Source organism: Rissa tridactyla, chromosome 13, assembly GCF_028500815.1.
Source record: "Rissa tridactyla isolate bRisTri1 chromosome 13, bRisTri1.patW.cur.20221130, whole genome shotgun sequence".
NCBI classification, from domain to species: domain Eukaryota; kingdom Metazoa; phylum Chordata; class Aves; order Charadriiformes; family Laridae; genus Rissa; species Rissa tridactyla.
Genome location: NC_071478.1, coordinates 2,019,031 through 2,039,023, shown reverse-complemented (window position 1 = coordinate 2,039,023; position 19,993 = coordinate 2,019,031). Strand labels below are relative to the sequence as shown.

Below are 19,993 nucleotides of genomic sequence, written 5' to 3'. Positions count from 1 at the left end.
CAGAGAACAGAAAGGAGAAATAGATTTGAGTATGATCTAAAGAAAGGAAAAATAATATTTTTGTTTTAATTTTTAAGCAACCCACCGAGTACTTCGATATGGGAATTTTCCTGGCCTTCTTTGTGGTTGTGTCTCTTGTTTGCCTCATTCTTCTTGTCAAGATCAAACTGAAACAGCGACGTAGTCAGGTAAGAGCAGTAATGGAATATTCACTCAATGCTGAATGTCAGCTTTTTTTACTTTGTCCTAGAACTTGCTTGCCACTTCTGGAACTGCCAGACACTGACTTAGAATAGCCATCTTTCTGGAAAGGGTTTTATCCATGAATGTAGGCCTTTGGAAAAATTTGTAAATGTCTTTAAAGGAGATCTATGTTGACGTACGTGATGTTCATTCCGTTAAATCCTGAAATGAAGAGAGTACAGAAGCAGTCCATTTAATTGTCGGGAAGGCACATGTTGATTATCAGTAACGCTGGTGTACTTCTAAAGAAGTCCAAGCTGTTGTTGCTGTATTGTGGAGAGAATATCAAGATTGAAAATAAATTGCAGCTCTTTTCAATAGAATAACGTCTATTGATTCTTAATAGGAGAGGTTTGCAAGGTAAAAAGTTTGGTTAGGAGAAATTCTGGATGACGTACTTTGAGTTTGTCCTAGCAGACATGAAAGGGAAAGGAAATGGAAGCTAATGGACTCTGAACTTTGTAGTTGTAAACTGTCAAGTTTACACATAAAAGGAATGCAAAGCACTGTAGGTGTTTGGGACTCTTGCTTTGGACATACTGAGTAGGAATCCAATGATGTTATGGGCCAGCAGCAGTGTTAAAAAATGGTGTTAAAAAGGAGGAGGATAAATTCTACAGGAAAATGAAAACAACCCACTGTCGTCTTAAACTTCAACTATTAAATTTGGGGGGAAGGGGAAATGATACAGCTAACTTAGTAACATTGCATTTTAATCCCTCTCTGAAGTATTGCTTCTGCTGATACGGTGGTAACAGCATGATGGGGCATTACAGTCAATATTGACAGTTCAGAAACGTTCCTGACCAGGTCTTATATGTTGCCTTGAATAGTTGCTGCCTATTGATTGAGCAGTTGCAGTGTATCCCAACTGTCAGCACCTTCACCCTTCCTCAAGTCAAAGTAGCTTGTCATTCTCACTACTGCACGTGGCATACGTTCTTTTCATGAGGCTTCTGATCTAAATTTTTATTAGCCCTCTCTCTGCCTAATTTATGAAATTGTATGTTAATCTGGGCCTGACGTGATTTGGTAAGAAAAGTTAATTTGATATGGTGGTGTTTCTCTGCTACTACACTATAGTCCCTTATTGCAGCAGCATTGCTTTTTTTTTTCCTTTCTTCTGTTGTAGAATTCCATGAACAGGCTTGCAGTGCAAGCTCTGGAAAAAATGGACACCAGGAAGTTTAAGTCCAAAAGTAAGGGCCACCGGGAAGGTAGCTGTGGAGCACTGGACACACTCAGTAGCAGCTCCACCTCTGACTGTGCCATCTGCTTGGAGAAGTACATTGATGGGGAGGTAAAAGCTAAATGGTTTCTTCAGCATGGGCCGAGAATGTAGCTGGTTTATGTAGCACTGTGATACGTGGCTGGCATTGTGTACGGAAGCTGTGCCATATGCCAGGCTGATTGCATTGAGTAGCCAACTCAACCTCAGCGGCATTCTGCACCTCCCAACGAAATCTCAAGGGCTTTTCCCCGTACTACAAAGTGAGAGGTGAGGGATCTCATTCTGCGAGTTCCTACCTCCATCAGGTTGCTTTTCTGAGGAAGAACTTGTAAAAGAAGTCAGGGTTAGCTCAGCGTTTAGTTCTCTGGATATTTTTAACAAATTGTGTGCTGAGGTGATGATGAATGTAAGCTTTGTGGCACATAAGGGATACATTTCGTGTTTTGATTCTCAGGCTTTGATGACACTTTGTCTTTAAAATGTCAGGTACACAGCATTGCTGGAAAATCAGAGGAGATGCCAAAAGGTTCAGGAACCATTTTTTGACTCCTCGGTTACCATTGCTGCATTGATGTCAGTGCTTGTCTTCTGTGACACAGTTCTGCCTGGAGGAAGCAATAAAAGGATGAATTAGAAAATAGGCTCCTTAGAACAGAGGCAGTCAATAATCACAGCTTTAAAGTTCCATTAAAAAAATTATCTGAGGACATTTTATTTGGAAATTAATCATAAAAGATTCATCATTTTTAAGACAGTAGAAAATAGCAGCTTCGGTATTTGAGTGCTACAAGCTACAAACAGAAAGTTAATGAAGTTAGCTGATGCAAAATTGTTCAGAGTAGCAAGGATGAAGGCAAACAAGAACTTGAGATGGGCTGTACAAAACTAACCGGACAGGAAATTCATGCATGAACTTCAGCAGGAAGTGATATATATATAGGGAAGAGCTTCATGTGTATTAGTTGTGAGGTGAGCATTACTGTTCAGGAGCAAGGTCTTGAAGCTGTTTCAGATAGCGTTGTGAAAACAGGTCGGTGCTTTGTGGCAGTCAAAAAGGCAAATCGGATATTAGAAGCGAGAAGGGGAAGTCTAGAGAACTGAACAGAAAACAATTACACCACTGTGTAAGTTCAGTCACACTCTCATGTTGAGTACTGTGTGCACTTCTGATCTTATTTCACAAAAGGTATGTTGGAAATGGAGGTGCTTCAGAAAAGGGCAGTCACAAAGTGATCAAAGATTTGGTTTCCATTAAAAAAAAAAAACAAAACTGAGTGGGCTAGGACTGTTTAGACCTAGATTACTTGGGGGCGGAGGGAGTACAAAATCATGAATGGAGAGCATGAACAGGAATCAGATGTTATTTTTTTTTTTTCCCAATACAAGATTGGGTGCAATTAAATGAATCTTCTAGGACTCAATCTGAATCAAAATGTGGTGTTTCTCCACCAGCAGGTAGTAGCCTTGTGGACTTCTTGCCAAAGCATGCTATAAATTCAAAACCTGAGCTCGTGGGGAGACTTGAGCAGTACTTGGAAGAAAGATCTGTTGCAGCTTTCTGAACTGGTATATATGGAGCAGGCTCAGGAAATCCTGTAAACAGATAATAGCTGAGGATGAGAGTGCTGCTCAAGAGAAAAAATACCACCATATATACTGTGTTGGTTTTGCTTTTCCCTTAGTGTTTTCTATGGCTAGTAGTTGTAAGCAAGATGCATCATTAAATGTACTCTGTTGATTTTTTTTTTTTTTTTTTAAATGCTCATTTAATACATTAAGGAAAACTTTCATGATGGGCTCCTTCAAGGTGTTCAGTCATGGGGACACAAAGCAAAGGGTGTCCTAAAGACTTGTGGTATATCTGCATGGAGTTCTAACGTCTGCAGACTGGTCTTTTAGTGACAGCTGATCACTAGCTGTTGTGCTTTTGGCTGTGTTGGAACAGATGGCATTTTTGCCTTATTGTTTCGAAACTAAGAATTGATCTACATAGTAGGCTGAAAAAACTAGGAATAAGCTGTGAAAAATTCACTGGTTGGGAAGGAGTGCTTTTTCACGTTCCTTCATCTGTTCCTGTAGGAACTGCGTGTCATTCCCTGCACTCACCGATTTCACAAGAAATGTGTGGATCCTTGGCTACTGCAGCATCATACCTGCCCTCACTGCCGCCATAATATCATAGGTAAGTGCTGCAGTATCTCTTGTGTCATCTGTTTCGGACTTAACAGCTTACAAGATGAAACAGAAATAGTGCCGATTCGTAAATCTCCATAGAGCCCATAGTCTTTATTCTAACGCAACCCTAGAAATAGCAGTTAGGACTAAGTTCTTGGAAAATGACTGCGTGCCCTGGAGTAACAGGTCAGATTTCTAGTTTTCCCTCGTTCCGGGTGCGATGCCCAGCAGAGGGCAGCGCTGGTCAGCTTCTGGATCCAAGGAGGACAAATAGATGGAATAGATGGGTATGTTTTCTCTTGGCAATTATAAAGAAAAGACAATGTATTGTTTTCTGGTTTTCTGTGGTGGTGTAACTTGGAATGTGGTTTCCCTTACTTGCCCTCTCCCCCTTCCTTTTCCTCTGTCTCGAAAAAGTTTTCAATTAACTATGTATTTATGTAACATAATGTATAAAGTGAAAACTCAAGCAATGACTGCCAGCCTCGCTGTTGACCTGCAAGACCAGGAATGCTGTGTAAGCAGAAGGTTTTGTGTATATGAGAACAGTATCTGAAATATCTTCTTTTCATTTTTAAGCAAATACAATCGAGTGTTTCAAAGGCTTCCAGGCAGATGCTCTTGACTTATTTTATTTGTTACATTATTTTTTCCTTCTATGTAAAAAGTTGGTGCTTCTTTTTTAAAACCATGTTGTATGCTGTCCTGGTTTTGGCAGGGAGAGAGTTAATTTTCTTCCTAGTAGCTGGTATAGTGCTGCATTTTGGATTTCGGATGAGAATAATGTTGATAACACACTGATGTTGTAGTTGTTGCTGAGTGGGGCTTACACTAAGTCAAGGACTTTTCAGCTTCTCGTGGTGCCCTGCCAGCGATGGGTGGGGGGTGCACAAGAAGCTGGGGGGACACAGCCAGGACAGCTGTCCCCAGCTGGCCAAAGGGACATTCCATACCATATAATGTCACGGCAAACAAAGCCTGGGGGGAGTTGACTAGGGGGCAGTGGCTGCTGCTCGGGGACTGACTGGACATTGGTCAGTGGGTGGTGAGCAAGCGCGTTATGCATCACTTGTTTTATATATTCTTCTGTCACTATTATTATCCCTCCCTTTTCTGTCCTATTAAACTGTCTTTATCTCAGCCCACGAGTTTTACCTTCTTCTTCCGATTCTCTCCGCTCATCCCACCGGGGGAGTCAGTGAGGGAATGGCTGTGTGGTGTGTAGCTGCCCTCTGGGTTAAACCACAACGTGTGTGTAATGTAACTAAATTCAGAACAAAATATCCTTCTTTCTTGCATAAAGTGTATTCCTTTTTCATTCCTTCCTGCTTCTACTTCTCCACTCTTGTTTCTCTTATTCAGAACAGAAGAAGGGGAACGCAGGCCCAGTCTGTCTGGAATCCATCAACCCAGCACGCAGCCGGCAGCAGAGGGTGATTCTGCCTGTCCATTACCCAGGCCGAGTGCACAGAGCAAACCAGATAACAGCATATCCCACTCGGACAAGCATGGACCCTCATGGAAACCCTATCACAGTCCTTACAGTTGAGCGACGTGGTGAACAGAGCCTCTACCAAGCCCAGTCCCCAGCCTATATCCGAAGTTATCAGCCTATTCATTTGGACCATGCTTTAAACACACATCACTGTAGCCTGGAACATAGGGCTTACTCTCCAGCTCACAACTTCCGAAGACCCAAGTTCGGTGGACGCAACTTCTCCAAAGCAGCGTGCTTTTCCCAATACGAGACCATGTATCAGCACTACTACTTCCAAGGCCTTAGTTACCCTGAGCAAGATGGACAGCCTCCAGCTGGCATTTCCTCAAAGGGTCCTTCCCGTGCCTTTCAGCCTGGTAGCAGCATGCTTTTCCCTCCTGTGGTACACGTAGTGCCCTCATCCCGCTTGGAGAGTGGCAGTACCTCCAGCTTTAGCTGCTATCACGGTCATCGTTCAGTGTGCAGTGGATATTTGGCTGACTGCCCTGGGAGTGACAGCAGCAGCAGCAGTTCTGGTCAGTGCCACTGCTCCTCGAGCGATTCCATGGTTGACTGCACTGAGGTCAGCAACCAAGGGGTTTATGGGAGCTGCTCCACCTTTCGCAGCTCTTTGAGCAGTGACTATGACCCATACGTTTACCGCAGTAAGAGCCCTTGCCGAGTGGGTGAGGTTGGTGGTGCAAACAGGAGTGCAATTGTTCTCTTGGAGGGCCCCCACCAAGACGAGCTTCCAGCTCATGGTCACAGTCTGGTGGGTGCTGACTGCCGGCCTGTGCCAGCTTCTTCCTCAGGGGACCAACTGTCTAATTGCAGCATGGATATGAACTATAGCAGTAATTCCTCACTAGAGCACAGGGATCCAAATGGCACTACCTCAGAGGGAGGACATGAGGCCACTCCTGGTGCTGCCTTGGATGTTAAAAGGAACTGGAAGAATCCAGAGATAGCAGGGCCGCTTATGGAGCAAGCATGCGCGTGCTGCTTTGAGCTCCAGCACTCTGCCCTGGAGCCCAGCAATGGGACCGCTGACTGTAGTGCACTCTTCCTTAGCTCTCCGCTGTGGGGGACGTGTGGCCCAGGAATAGAACCACAGTCAGGGAACACCCCGGGCTTGTACAGTATTAACTCAGACCACTTGCATAGGACAGATGGGGTAAAATACGAGGGGTTGCCCTGCTGCTTCTATGAAGAGAAGCAGGTAGCCTGTAGTAGTAACAGTGGCAGTGGAGGTGGTGGCTGCTATACAGAAGACTATGCAGTGAATGTGCAGTACACGCTTCCTGATGACACCTTGCCAAGCTGCTGTAAGGGTGTATGTGATCTGGGTCAACGCATTCCCATAATTCCTGAAGACAGAGACTGTGAGCTGATCCTACCTACAGAGTGCCAAGGGACCCACACAGGAGGCTGTAGTTCCTGGGATGGAACACCTGAGCTGGATCCTTACCTGCACTGCCAAGGTATGGGAGAGGTACAGGACGAGAGGGAAGTGTGCTACGAGGCAACATCATTCCTGCGGCAGAACTACTCTCAGGAGGAGGAAGCCAGAATGCTCTTTCCCAGTCCCACTCTGAACTCCCAGAAGCTGGTGACGACCACAAAGGCCACAGGTAATATGTGGACTTTTTTTGGTTACTCGCTACCTTTCTGTCCTAGCATATGAAATGCTGCCAGCTTCCTGAGTACCTGCAGCCGTAAAGGTTACTGCCATCCTTTGCGTAAGAGCAGGTTATTGACTAATCCTTCACCCAGAAGTGTTATTCTCTTGTTACCTATGCTGATTTGATCATAGGGGAATAGAAAATGGTAGTTTACCATCCAGCCCTGTGAGAGCTTTCGTTCCTATCATTTGTGGGGAGGAGAAAAAGCAACTTCTAGTACCACGCCCCTGTTAGAGCTCCCACAGCCAGGGACTGCGGTGGGCGAGCTGCCTAAGTAGGCAAGGCCAGAGTGCCGGGAGGGGACAGACCAGCTGAAGGACAAAAGAAGAATGAGTGAAAACCTTGGAATTACTGTAGAAGAATATGTGGGAAAGTCCCTGCTGTGGACATACACAAGGGGGGAAAAAGGACCACTTGCAGAATGAAGGCGGTATTCCTTACCTGCCTTGCCAGCGCTGTTTTTAAGGGTGTTTGTAGAATCATAGGGTACCCGAGGTGGAAGGGACCTCAGGCCATCATCTGGTCCAGCCTCAGCTCTGAGATTAGACCAAGCTATTCAGTTTGTCAGCTTAGACCAAGTTTCTGCAGTCAGGCGGTGGCAATGTCCAGGGACGCAGAGTGCCTTCCCACTCTGGGAGCCCTGGTTTCCCTGCCTGACTGCCAGCATGGGGAAAAGATTTTCCTTATTTCCAGTCTGAACATCTCCTGGTTCAACTTAAGCTCCTTACGTCTTGTCCACAAGGCATCACTGTGGAGACACTGGCTCCATTGTTGTGACAACTTCCATGTAGGTGTTGCGAAGCTGCTGGGGAACCCCTGAAGCCGTGTCTTCTGCAGGCTGAACAAGCCCCAGTCCCTCAGCCTCTTCTCACGGGGCGAGTGCTCCAGCCCTCTGAGCATCTTGGCTCTCCGCTGAACTCACTCCAGTCAGTCAATGTCTTGTTCTGGGGGCCTCAAAACTGGAAGCAATCAATATTCTAGATGCAATGTTCCTTAGTTTTCTTTATCCTTCAGGTGCTGGATCTCATCCCTTGGAGAGAAGCCAAATCGGTGACTAGACCTGTCCAGATGATCCCGGATGGAGAAGCGGAGCTTATCAGAGACTCCAAATTCTCATGGACTTAATTTTTTTTAAGCTTTGACAAACACACAAAAGTGGTAATGTGGAGAAGTCCCTCCCCCACTTCCTCTTCCTCTGTGTCCACATCAGCTTGATTGTCTCCTTTCTCCCTCTTGCCTGAAGCCTTCAGGCCTCCATTTGTGTGCAAAGCCCATGTGGGACATGGTGTGGAGCATTTCTGAGCTCTAGTGCCATTTCTATATTAATGACAAAGTGTTATTTATATTTTCTTTTTAGAAGTGACCGTGTCAGCTCTCGCTGAGAGGTAACACGGTGTGTTAAATAAGCCAGGCTATGTGTAGATGCTGTTATCTCCTACTTAAAGGAGTCCAGCCTTCAATAAGCTCAGGGCTACACCTGCCTTAGAAACCAGATAGCACCTTGAAATATAGTAGTCCAGAGGGATACAGCTGCTGAACGGGTGCTCAGATACCGACTAGCCCTAGTAGCAAATCCTAGTAGCCAGCAAGCTATATGAGCGATTCTGAGGGAGGTGAAGCATTGGACTGTCTCCTTTCTCCTGTCCCCTCCTCCCCCTGTCGTGCTGCTCTGATGATTTGGCCAGGAAGGGTCTCCTGCCATCGTGATTAGTTTTAACAGAGTGGGGATGGGAAAACTGGTAGCTCAGAATGTTCTCCTCCCCACTTCCTGCCAAACCGTGGACCTCATTGTATCTTCTGACCGGTGAAGAACGCTGGTCACCCCTCCCTCAAGGAGATGCTAGAAGAAAGTGCTTCGAAAGGGTAATACCTTTGTAGGTAACAAACCTTGCCTTCCACAGGAAGGTTTTCAGGCACCTGTAGCCCCTGTTCGGGCTGTGAGGAATGCTGGCGTATGCAGGAAAGCAGAGCTTGCAGGGTGCTTGCAGCTTGGCTGGCTGGTTTTGGAAACTGGTCAGAAGGTGTCTTGTTTCCTTACGGACTGCAGGCGTGCCTGAGGGAAGCAGCGCTTGTCACCTTTTGTGCTTGTGGGAAAGAGAGGGACTTGGTTTAATCATTGTTTTCTTTGCTGTGGTTGATGTAGCTTCCTTAGATCGATCTCTTTTAAAGGTTTCTTGGGCCCAGCCAGTTGTGCTTCATTTTTGTCTTGTGTACAGAGTGCTTTCTGTACCCCGTTAGCCTGGGCACATACTTTTGTTCTTGTTCTTGTACTAGTGGGGATGTTTGTTATCATGAGATAATACATGTCGTCACTTCTGATAGCAATTGTTTCCTGTGGAAACAGCGGCTTCTGAGTAAGAGGCTACCATAGCATGGGTTAAATTGCCTGTCATGCTGCATGTGCCTGAGGACACAGTGTCATCCTGCCTGGTGTATTCACAGCAGGAATTCTCCTAAAGGGAAAGTAATTATTTAATGCCCGCAGTGCCAGTCTTCTGAAAAGATTCATCCGAAGTTGGGTACACTTTGGAGATACTTAAAAGACGTGAGAGAGAGATGCACGCTTCATGTTACGTTTCCTGCCAAAGTAATGTCCGTGACAGCACTGGGCTCGTCGTGAGAACCAGCAAAGTTAATGTGTTTGCTTTATAGTCCCAAATTAAATATTGTAAAAGGAGCAAACATCTAAGAAATAACAAATACACTCACCTGTTTACTTTTACTTTCTGTGCTCAATAAGTTAGGAAAAAATAATTCTATTTAAAGGAATTCACATTAAATCTTTACATGAACAAACACCAAAATCCAGCTGTTCAGAGAATTAATACAAGGCACTATCTGGGTATAAGACTGAAAGAAAAATACCAGTAAACACATTATCTGTGTATAAAGCTTATTGAAAACTTATTCGTTCTCTGAATAACTGAAGTAAGTGGTATGTGTTGGGAGAGTAAACTCTAAAGGTTTGGGGTTTTTGTGTGGTTGGTTTTTTTAAGTCTTACCTTTCTCCTTCCTCCGCTTAAAAGAACTGGGTTGTAGAAGCTGTGGGACGCGGCCGTGCGCGTTTCTGCTCGGTGGCGTGCGAGGCACTGGCTAAGGCCCCCGAAGGCGCGTTGTACTCTCCAACTACGCAGCGTGTTGTGGGGAAATGTGGTTATAAAAAAGAAATCCGAATATTCTGGCTCATGGTGTTCCTGGGTGTGCTGGTCTCCTTCACGTGTGCAAACCTCGGCCAGCGCAAGCGTCTCCGCAGGCCTTAGCACAGGTGCCCTGCGCCGGGGTTCTGTCTGTGCTTTGACACCCAACACTCAGTTCATTCCCTGCCGCCCGTGTGTCCCTGCAGACGTACAGGCCGCCAGAGATGGGTTTTTATAACAAAATGCCTTTCTACTACTTACACGAACAGTTGTCGTTGTGTTTGGCTCACGAGGCACTATTTAAAATGTTTTTAATTAAAATTATCTTATAGCACTTAAAATTGTTTTGTATAAAATTTGCTGTAAAGATTTGTAATATGGTCAAAGGGCTCTTTCTCCTTCATTACCATTTTTTAAAATGTTTTAAAAGCTAGAAAACATCTTGTATATATTCTGTATATGTATAGCAGCACATTTCATTTATGGAAATATGTTCTCAGAATATTTATTTACTAATATATTTATCTTAAGCCATGTCTTATGTTGAGAGTGTGTTGACATTATTGTAATAATCATTGAAAATCACTAACATGAGGCCCTGTAAATACATGATAATTGCACACAAAGATTTTACAGTACTTGCCGACCAAAAATGATTTAAGAAAAGTTGTAGTTACCTGCAGTTTTGTAAGAAAGTGTACAAATGTCTGTATTAAAAAAAAAAAAAAAAAAAAAGGCAAAACCACACAAAAATACAGTTTTATTGCATATACACGTGGAAGTTGTCCTTCTTGTTTTGGGGGAAAGGACATGGATAGCCGTACTCCTCAAAATATAGTCCTAAATATGCTGAGATGAACTGCAATAAACAGGAGCCCCTGGAGCCTCCAGGCAGGCGAGGAGCGACACAGCTGCTGCAAGGATCCGCGTTTCGGCTTGGAACCTGCCTGGGGGCAACGTAATTCTGCTTTAATTTCAGGTAAAAATAATTAATTCCCCTGAAATAAAACTCTCTGAAAAGAGACCCGAGCCGGCACAACGCAGGTGGGTAAACCAGAGCTTGAGCGGCCAGGCTGGCCCCGAGCCCTTCCCGGGATGCGGAGATCCCAGGATCCGCTGCAGCGAGAATGGCTGCGGTGCTGCGCGCCCTGGTCGGCAGAGGGCACGGAGTCACCGACGGCATCTGCACTGGAGCAGGCGAGGGCGCGGAGGTGTGTGTGTGTATGTGTGACAGGTGTGTGTGTGTGTGTGTGACAGGTGTGTGTGTGTGTGTGTGTGTCACAGGTGTGTGTGTGTTACTGTGAACAGTTTGCCTCCGTCCAGTGTTGATTTCCCATCTAGTGATAACACGCGCACACAAATCCTTTGTCGTCTCCTCCTCCAGTGTCTTCCTTCTCCCAAGGATTTTCCCCTGGCAATCCCCTGACCTTCCCCCCTCCCATCCATGGTCAAGTGCCCTGTAATTCAGTCACCTCAGAATTCAGCCAAGAAAGGAGCCTTCGTTCTCTCCAGCCCCCTGGTTTTGTACGTCAAAGGTCCGTGTTTGGGACGACAGAGCGCTGCCCTGAGGAGCGGCATTCCGCACGGACTCTCCCTAGCAGGAGGCCGCGCTCTTGTCCTCCCGGGGCGCGGTGGGACAGTCACGGTGGGACGACAGGCGGCTCGGTGTGAGGAGCCAGGCGGGACAGTGGGAGAGCGGCAGCAGGAGGGAGCCGAGCGGCACCAGCAAGTGCTTCGCGAAGTACGTGCCCTGTTTTTGCTTGGTGAACAGAATCTTGGCAATTGCCAGCGATTATAGATCTGCATTTTATTTGCAAATTAGTTCATGAAACAATTGTTGTTAAAGCTTGCCATGTGCGTTTGGCGGGTAGGCCTGGGCTGATGGTCACATCTGAGTCTCCTTCCTCCTCTTCCCTCCCGCCGCCCCCGCAGTTTGCTGCTGCTGCCTGGTGGTTTGTTTCCTCGTTTCTTGTTCTGAAGAGAACTGTGAGCGGATTGTGCTTTTGAGAAGAGGACGTGCCTTTGTCCTTGCTGTCCCACGCAACGATCAGCGAGCCCCTGCCCTGGCTCTTTGAGAGGGTTGTGGGCTGTTGGCTGGACACGAGCGCGGTGCTTAGTTGTGTGTGCGCATGGGGCTATTGTGGCTTTTTTCTAATGGCTAAATGTAAACATTTTCCATCAAAAATTAATATTTTGATAGTTGGCAGGGGGAGGGTCTTTTCACTGTTGAGATTTAATCGTTAAGGAACAGATTTGTGGCAAAATGAGAGTCCTGTGGGCACCGCAAACCTGCTGGAGCCTCCGTATGGTGAAAGAAGGAGAGCCGGAGCGGAGCGTTGGCGACGAGGCCGTACGTGATGGGAACACTTGGTGTTTCTGTAACACTATCTCGCTCTGCTACAGCAATACTGGCTGCATCTGTCAAATCCTACGGCAGCTGTTCGGTCACACTGCTTCTTGCTTGTGTAGGGTGAAGAGAAAAGTGTCCTTAAAAGGGTGGCGGCGGCGCATGGAGCCAGCCTGGCCCGGCTGCGCTGGGAGAAACCAGCACACCTGAAACCAGAGACTGTACCTTGCCATGGGAGCGCCGCGCTCCTGCGACTGCAACGCTTCACAGAGAAGTGTCTCATTCACAATAAAGAATACATTTCCCTCGTGGGGAATGAAGCTGCTGCTTAGGAAACAGCAAAAAAAACCCCAAAGGCAACAGTTCCCAGAACAAGCGGGAACGTAAGAGGCGTCTCTGAACCCGAGCGGCAAGAAAGGCGAGCGGGGTGACCCCCCTGCGCGAGGGGAGCCCAGTCCCCTGCGACAGTCGCGCTTCTAAAGGAAAATGAGAGTCTGAGTCCCAACATGAAAAGCTGGAGACAGGTTTGGTACCTGACACTGGCATTGAGACGTTGACATCAACGTAGCTGGAGGTTTCTGTGAGAGCGTAGCGTTATTTCAGTCAGAAGGAGGAATTCATGAAAGAAAAGATGAATCTTACAAGAAAGTGGAAACAACGTTACATGTTGCTGCAGTTTGTAGAGAAAACACTGAAAGAATTGTTATAGTTACTTCTAACTGTTTGAAAACACGTAAACCAAACCCATCAATTCGCTGATACCCCAGAAGTTGCTTCTCAGGGCGATAACGTGTTTTCCGTATGTGATCATTCTCAGTGTTTTCAGCTCAAATATTCTCTGACCTCCAGAGCAGACAGTCCTGCTGTCCTCTGCTGCTGAACCACAGCGGTTTCAGCCTCCTTTACTCAACGCTTGTCCACGCTTTACCGGTACTAACTGAACTCCTCCTCCAGAAATTCACTGTATTTATTTTTTTTATAATTACTACTTGCGGCCATTTGCTGAATGCAGGATGACCACGTATAGACACAGCACATATTTCAGGGGTGAGTCATTTCAAGTTTGATTTATTCTGTTTTCTTCTCAGCCGTATTTGGTTCATGTGATAGCCTTTGGATTTACCGTAAGCTGTCTTGAGACTGAAATGCAAAACGCCAAATTTCATCCCAAATCACAGGTGCTCAGTAGAGCTGAGAAAGCACGAGCTGCGTGAAATGTGTGTGTGTGTGTCGGGGTTGTGCTGTTACAGAAAACATGGTACCGTCTGAACCAGATCTGAAGGTAGCAGAATGATAAGGTTGTTCCTAAGTGTCTAGAATAACATTGAGGTGAAACTACCACTGGACTGTGTTTCATGGGAAGGTTGTGAAATACCATTGCTGTAAGGTATTAAGAACTTGTTGGACGAGTGTCTGTGGGAGTTGTTTTCGCAGCTCACCCTTCCTCTAGGCAAAGCCCTGCGCTAGGAGCTCCGCTGGCCGCGGCCGGAGGCGGCTTAGGGAGCCGAAGATGAAGCAGGAGCAGCTCGTCACGCTCATTCAGTGGCAGCCGAGCGTCTGCTGGTGTGTTTGGCCCGTAGTCCCCCAGGCTGCGCCTTCAGCACGGTTCCAGCGCTAGCAGTGAACATCTCCCACTTACGATTCCCAGGGGAGCCCGGAGTAGAGCGACGGAGACTCCGCCGTGCCGCTGGGCTGTCTGCGTGCGCGATGGGATAAACCTCCTCGCGCCCTGGAAAATCTGGCAGAAACGAGCCCCAAAAAAGACGATGTTAATGCTTGCCTGAAAAAGCAGATGACGTGTTTGATGTTCAGGTGGTTCTGAGAGTACGGGCACGAGGAGCCGATGAAGAGCCGAGTGCAATCACGGGCCAGAAATGAGATTCAGAGGAGGAAAGTGCCCCTTAACGAAATTGTTTTGTCAGCATCTGTTCTGCCGCAAAACCGCGTCGGAGGTACCCTCTTCTTGGTGTTCTTCCATCATAGATACCAATTAATTATCTTTGATTTTTTTCTATGGTTACAGTGTATAGAAAATTTATTTTTCCCAGAGTGTAAACTAACATCTTTTCTTCCTATAAAATGTTAGCAAGATACAAGCATAATATGCTGTATTAAATAACGCATTTCCTATACATATATAAATATATATATTACTATGATAACATATCACACATATTTTTAAATAACAGTCTCTATTCCCCCCCCCCCCGCAATGTAACAACATTAAGACAAAAGTACATAGAAAATCCTTTAGTCGACAAACTAAGCTGGTTTTAAAGGCAGATCTTGAATGAGGGGGTGCCAGCCGGCCCCCGTCCACCTGAGGTCCGTGTCTGCTGTTGGCCGCCGGAGGCGAGGGGCTGTGGTGGCCGGTGGCCATCTGGCGGGTGGCTGCGGTGGCAGTGCCATCGTCAGGACCTGCCGCCCCGCCGCCGGGGCTGGCCACTGTCCTGTGCCTGCGACTCATCCTCCGCTCGGCCGTGTCTGCTCCTGACCGCCCGGTAAAGGAGATCTGGTGGAAGGAACTCGGGGAAGAAAAAGCGCCGGTCGTTTTCAGCCTGATGGCTTTATTGCGCCGGCACAGGGCCGGTCACGGCGCCACGAAGAGCGAGGAGGGGGCTGCAATGCGTGTGTGGAGTACGTGAGGAGCAGCTCCTCGCCATGGCCCTGTTGTCACCACAGTCGCGTTGGACCTTGCGGCCAGTGTCGCCCCGGCAGCCTGCCCGGGCTGCTGAGGGGACTGCCGGGCCGCAGGTCAGAAGGCCGTTCAGAGACAATTCCAAACAAATTCTTCTTTTGCAGTTATTTTCAATTTGTCGAAGAAAGCACTGTAAACCCCGCGGTCCCGAGGCGCCGGTGCCCTCCAGCTGTTGGCGCTCAGCTGCTGGTGTCGCTGGGGCCCTTCCGTCTGCGGAACCATCTGGGGTTACAGCAGTTGTGCATGTCACTTTTCTTCGTTCTCTCCCCAAACCCTCGTGGCGAAGATGATGAAGTGCCATGTCAATGGATACCGCCGCCGTTAGCCACGTACCACTGGAGTGCGAGTGACCACGCGCATTTTGAAAAAAACCCCCAGCGGAGACGTACGGCCATTCATGGTCTCGGGCCTGTAGAGTACAAAGCGCCGTCGGAGGGACCCTGTCCACGCTCGTCTGTCTGTCGCTCTGTTTCCTACTACTGGAGGTATCTAGAACCAGGCAATCTGAAAGATTTGGGGGGGAACACAGCAATTCCCTTGACGCTTTTATCAGTGTTTACCCGAGCACTGTCCAATACCTCATGCTTAGTCATCGTCGTTGTTGCCGTGGCCAGTTCATTGCTCTAACTGCTGCTTTCGTGGGTCTTTCGTACAGAAATTTGGTAACCGTTCCCTAAGAAAGGCCCAGGAAATACAATTTTATTATTTAAATAAAGTTGAGGAGCTAAGGGACCAATGCAAAAATTTCAGTTTCTAAATTCTCTAGGTTTTGCGTCCGTCTTTTTTGTTGTTGTTTGTAATGGGCTTTCTTTAATTTTATAGTGAAATTAAATTCTTTACTGAAGAAGAGGTTAACGTTTTTTCCCATCTGCAGGAGGCAGGAGTTGGTCGCAGGCCGCTCCTGATGCGTTTGCCCTTTAGCAGCAGCACTAGAAACTGCTCCGTGCGCGTCCCCCTGCCTGGATGCGTTTAACTGCTGAGGAGCGTTCGATAAGGCAGGCAAAGCCGGCCCCGTCGCGCTCTGCTCAGACCGTAAATCGTAAGGACCCAGCTGTACGCTCTGGCGCTCTCCTCCTGGATTTCCATTACTGAACCACGTGAAGCTGCTTACGAAGCAAACCAATGTGTTTTGCCACAAACGTGTGAGGTGGGCCCTTTCCCTCACAGCGTGATGCAAAACCCGACTGCTAAAAAGGCAATTTAAAAATTTTTGCCGGGTCTGAAACAGATAATGATTTTTGGTCCAAGCTGATGACGCGTAAGAGATAACCGGCGTATTTTACAACTCGTCCTGTCTTGATTTTAGGCAATGCTGTAATTAGCTTTTCCTGTATTTCCAGCAGCTCATGCAAGAACGTGCTAGATGTTCCCATGATATTCCATTTTTGATATAAACAATTCCATAATTGCTGACTCGGTAAAGTCTCGTTTCTATTAAGCGTTTATGTGGAATTGTTCAGCTGTCTCTGGCACTCATCTGCGGTACGTGAATGGAGCTGGAATGAATCCAGATCAGGTGAAAGACTAGATCTGCAGTGGCAAGTAAGGCACGGTATTTCACTGTTTAATTCTTAGATGCCCTGTTTTTTCAAGGAAATCTACAGACCTGATGAAGGGGACGGAGTTATATGTTAAAAACAGAAGGACAGATGATTTTATATATATATATATATTAAAAAAAAATTATAATGAATTTAAACTCTGATAGTTTTCTCACTTTTCTTAGTTATCTTCTGCAGATGCATTTAATAGTTGCTCTCTGACTGCAGGTCTATGGTACGCACAGACCACTGGTACATGGTTAAACTGGTATTTATTCCTCTTGTCTGAACCTGAATTACTGCACTTTAATCTCTTGGAATTTCCTCTAACTGGGTTTGAGGAGCTGCTCGCTCAGTAAGCTTTCCCAGGCAATTTATCTGACTTCTGTATTGTCAGTTTTTCCTAAATATCTTGCTGGTCTGGACTGGCTGCGGCCGAGGGACTCCCGGGTGACTCCTGGTGGTGGGGCGAGAAGCCTGAGCATCGTGGGTGGACAGATTTCCCACCACCGAGAGAAAAAATAGTTGATGCTGTCTGTTGCAATCAAAGAGAAACTTATTTCATGGATCAGATCCCCACTGATGTTTTAGTTCTTTGACAATTAAGGGCATGTATCTTAAAAGTGCAGTTCTGTTTTAATTTTGCAGGCAAGGAGACACTTCTCCCAGGCGAGCATGAAGGCAGGCATTGGGTGTGTGTTCAGATGCACAGGCTGGCACAGGCGAGTTGTTGACAGAGGGCTGCAGCTTTGTCCAGAGCTCAGGCTGCTAAGATCAACGTCTTTAACTTCAGAGTAAGAATTTGTGTTTGTCAGCCTCCCTGTTCAAAAATTCAGTGAATTCACAATTTCTTTGGACGGTCCTTTAAGAAGCCCTAAGCTCCCATCCAGAACGAATGCGGGACTCTGACCGGAGCGCAGTAGTTTTTTAAAGGGTCACTGTGACTATGAACAAAATCACCATAATCATCGGCGAATGACGGGTCAGACACCGCCGTTTAAAAGTCTTCCTTGCTCGTGCAGACCGCGACCTGGTGGCCGTTACTCCATTTCCAGCTGAAACTCCACAGAATGTTTGCCTCCTGGATTCGATTTGATTTTGGTTTTGTACCTCTCTGCTTGTAGAAACAGCAGAGCAGTGGGCAACCAGGCTGAGTTTCCCAAAGTCTTTGACTCCCGTTTTACTCTCTAGTCCCTTTTAGAGGTGTTGAAGGCCAATGAGCTCTGGTGGCTGTGGCAGCTGAACCCGTTATCGGTATCTGCCTCAGCCTCGAGAACAAAGGGGCTGAAGCAGCCTGACACAAAAGAGCCACACAGGAAAGTAGGACACAAGGAGTCCTCAACCTGCAGATACTCATTCAGTTACTCTTGGCAGGGGTACAGGACGCTTTGAATTTTACAGGTTTTTACATGTATTTTAAGTGCTTTGGTTTAAAGGCAGTAATTAAGAGCGCTACGGATCTGATGAGCACCAGATATTTCAAAACTATTGCCGCAATTAAATCTGTTGTCATTAGTACACCCAAGAGAACAGCAGATAGGCAAAGCTGCTCCGAGGCCTTTGGAAATGGGCTTTTTAGAAAACAAGTATGAGATTGGGAGCTAAAAAAAGGATTATTCCCAAGTCACCTGGATTTTAAGAAGATTGATTCTTGGAAAATAAAAGACACTTCAGTTTCCCACTAGCGGGTTGCAATCATCTTGTTGGCTTCGAAGCTTTTTCTTGAAGATGGATATGGATGTGGATGGCTGGTAAAATATACTCCAGATCTCGCCCGCAGTCGTAACCTCGCTGGAATCTTCTGTTTCAGCTGCAGACGGTATCGGGTGGGATCTAGGAAACAAGCGTGAATTCGCTGTGCGGGTGCTCGGGAAGCTGCTGTTATCACTATGTCTGAGTTACTGCTACGCCGGTAACGCCAGCAGCTTCCCGGCATCTGTGATGCCTTCGCCTTCCACCTGCTGCCCCGTCACGTAGGTTTTGGAGCGTTTGTTGGTTAATTCTTGCCCAAATTAAAAGTCGGGCGTTCTCTTGCTAGAATAGTTGCTACCCTAATGAAAGCAGTGACATTAGGCTAGGAAGTCTGTACGTATTCTATTGCTAATTGCTACTAATATAAATTCATTTCCTTGTATATTTAAGCCTGTTTGTGGTATGTAAATAGAATATTCAACATTCATGATTTGTTGATAACTCACCCATCATTTCATTCAATGACTGTCCATCTAGAGGACACAAAAATTACTTGGTATAAGTGTAGAGAAATATAGTAATAAAATTATGTGGGTTTTAATATGCAAAAAAATTGATACTGGTTAAGTGTCACACCGTAATTCAGATTTTTTGTTTTTGTGCTTCTTCTTTGAACCATTTTCAATATTTCAGTAAAAGAAAGTAAGTATTAACTAGCCCACATCTAACTTTTTTCCCCAGTTCCCTGATCTGGGATGAGGTTTTAATTTTTTTTTCCTGCAAAGTATTATCATAATTTGACCTCTTCCCACCAATGCCAGACGTCTGATTGCACTTTCCTCTTTGCTATATAACAGCACTCAGCATGGAAAACCTTTTTCTTCCTTAAAATACAAATCTTGTCAAAACAAGACCAAAAGAGATACTCTGTTCTGTGAGTGCTCCAGGGACAGTTTTGCTCCAGACTCACCTCATGGTTATGTGGAGAAATATCTTTGCTATTATGGCTGTAACGCTGAGGATGAGCAGCGCTGTGAGGCTGTAGATTGTCCACTCTGTGCAAGAGAAGAGGGGAGAAGGAGAGGGAGAAGGAGGAGGAGAAGGAGAGGGGGAGAGGAGAGGACATTCATTTACTTACAACGTTTAAATTGCACAAAAGAACTGCAAATTACAATTGCACAAAAGAAACACATAGCTTTCTGATGCTTTATTCAAAACAGTAATTGGAAGATGCCTTAAACCTTTAAGTATTTTCCGCAAAGACTGGCAGAGACGGCGTAACTCTCTGTCAGAACTGGGTTTCCCATGCAGGACTGCTCCCTATAAAATTGAAAGCTGGGAAAATTCAAAGCATATACCAGTAAAATTATCTAACTAGCATCTAGGAAAGGAATCAAAACTCACTCCGAGGACAATTTAAATGCAGAATACACAACACACTAGAAAATATGCTACCAGTAGTAACTCTGTGTTGGCAAGGAGATGGCCTAGTTTTATATCAGTAATTACGTAAGTAGCGACTCATATGGGGTTGGTTTTTTTCGTTTCTGGAATCTACCAAGACAGGTGATCGGTGTTTGTGGTCTGCTATTTTATTAGCTCACACTGAAGGCTCTTGGCCATTGTATTTTACATCTCAATTTAGCTCTGCCAAGTTCAAGCAGAACCTTTGTTTGTCACGAACAGCCTGAAGGATCGTAGCACTGGCACTGGATCAGAGACTGGGGCTCCAGGGGAGCTCATTTCTGAATTATTAGATCACCTTTTCAT

At 46.1% G+C, this 19,993-nt stretch overlaps 2 protein-coding genes across 5 annotated transcripts in view; one reads left to right on the top strand and one right to left on the bottom strand.

Annotated features, from left to right (window-relative positions):
- ZNRF3 (zinc and ring finger 3) overlaps window positions 1–10,680 on the top strand; it is an 87,145-nt gene extending 76,465 nt beyond the window's left edge. For 2 of the 3 annotated variants that reach the window (XM_054219524.1, XM_054219522.1), the window contains 5 exons: window positions 78–188; window positions 1,376–1,543; window positions 3,554–3,656; window positions 5,012–6,757; window positions 7,823–10,680. In XM_054219524.1, the coding sequence (XP_054075499.1) occupies window positions 78–188; window positions 1,376–1,543; window positions 3,554–3,656; window positions 5,012–6,757; window positions 7,823–7,866 (2,172 nt within the window). In that variant the 3' untranslated portion in view covers window positions 7,867–10,680. The remainder of the gene's footprint in view (window positions 1–77; window positions 189–1,375; window positions 1,544–3,553; window positions 3,657–5,011; window positions 6,758–7,822) is intronic. The other variant, XM_054219525.1, reaches the window with a different exon arrangement.
- A 3,854-nt stretch (window positions 10,681–14,534) lies between these two features.
- The window catches only part of KREMEN1 (kringle containing transmembrane protein 1), a 31,245-nt gene continuing 25,786 nt past the window's right edge, over window positions 14,535–19,993 (bottom strand). The window contains exons 8-10 of one of the 2 annotated variants that reach the window (XR_008469241.1): window positions 19,194–19,278; window positions 16,708–18,364; window positions 14,535–16,596 (exon numbers count right to left, since the gene is read on the bottom strand). Coding sequence is in view for 1 of the 2 variants with exons in the window: in XM_054220035.1 (XP_054076010.1) it covers window positions 18,202–18,364; window positions 19,194–19,278 (248 nt within the window). In the remaining variant the exon portion in view is untranslated. Of the gene's footprint in view, window positions 18,365–19,193; window positions 19,279–19,993 lie in introns of both variants that reach the window. The other variant, XM_054220035.1, reaches the window with a different exon arrangement.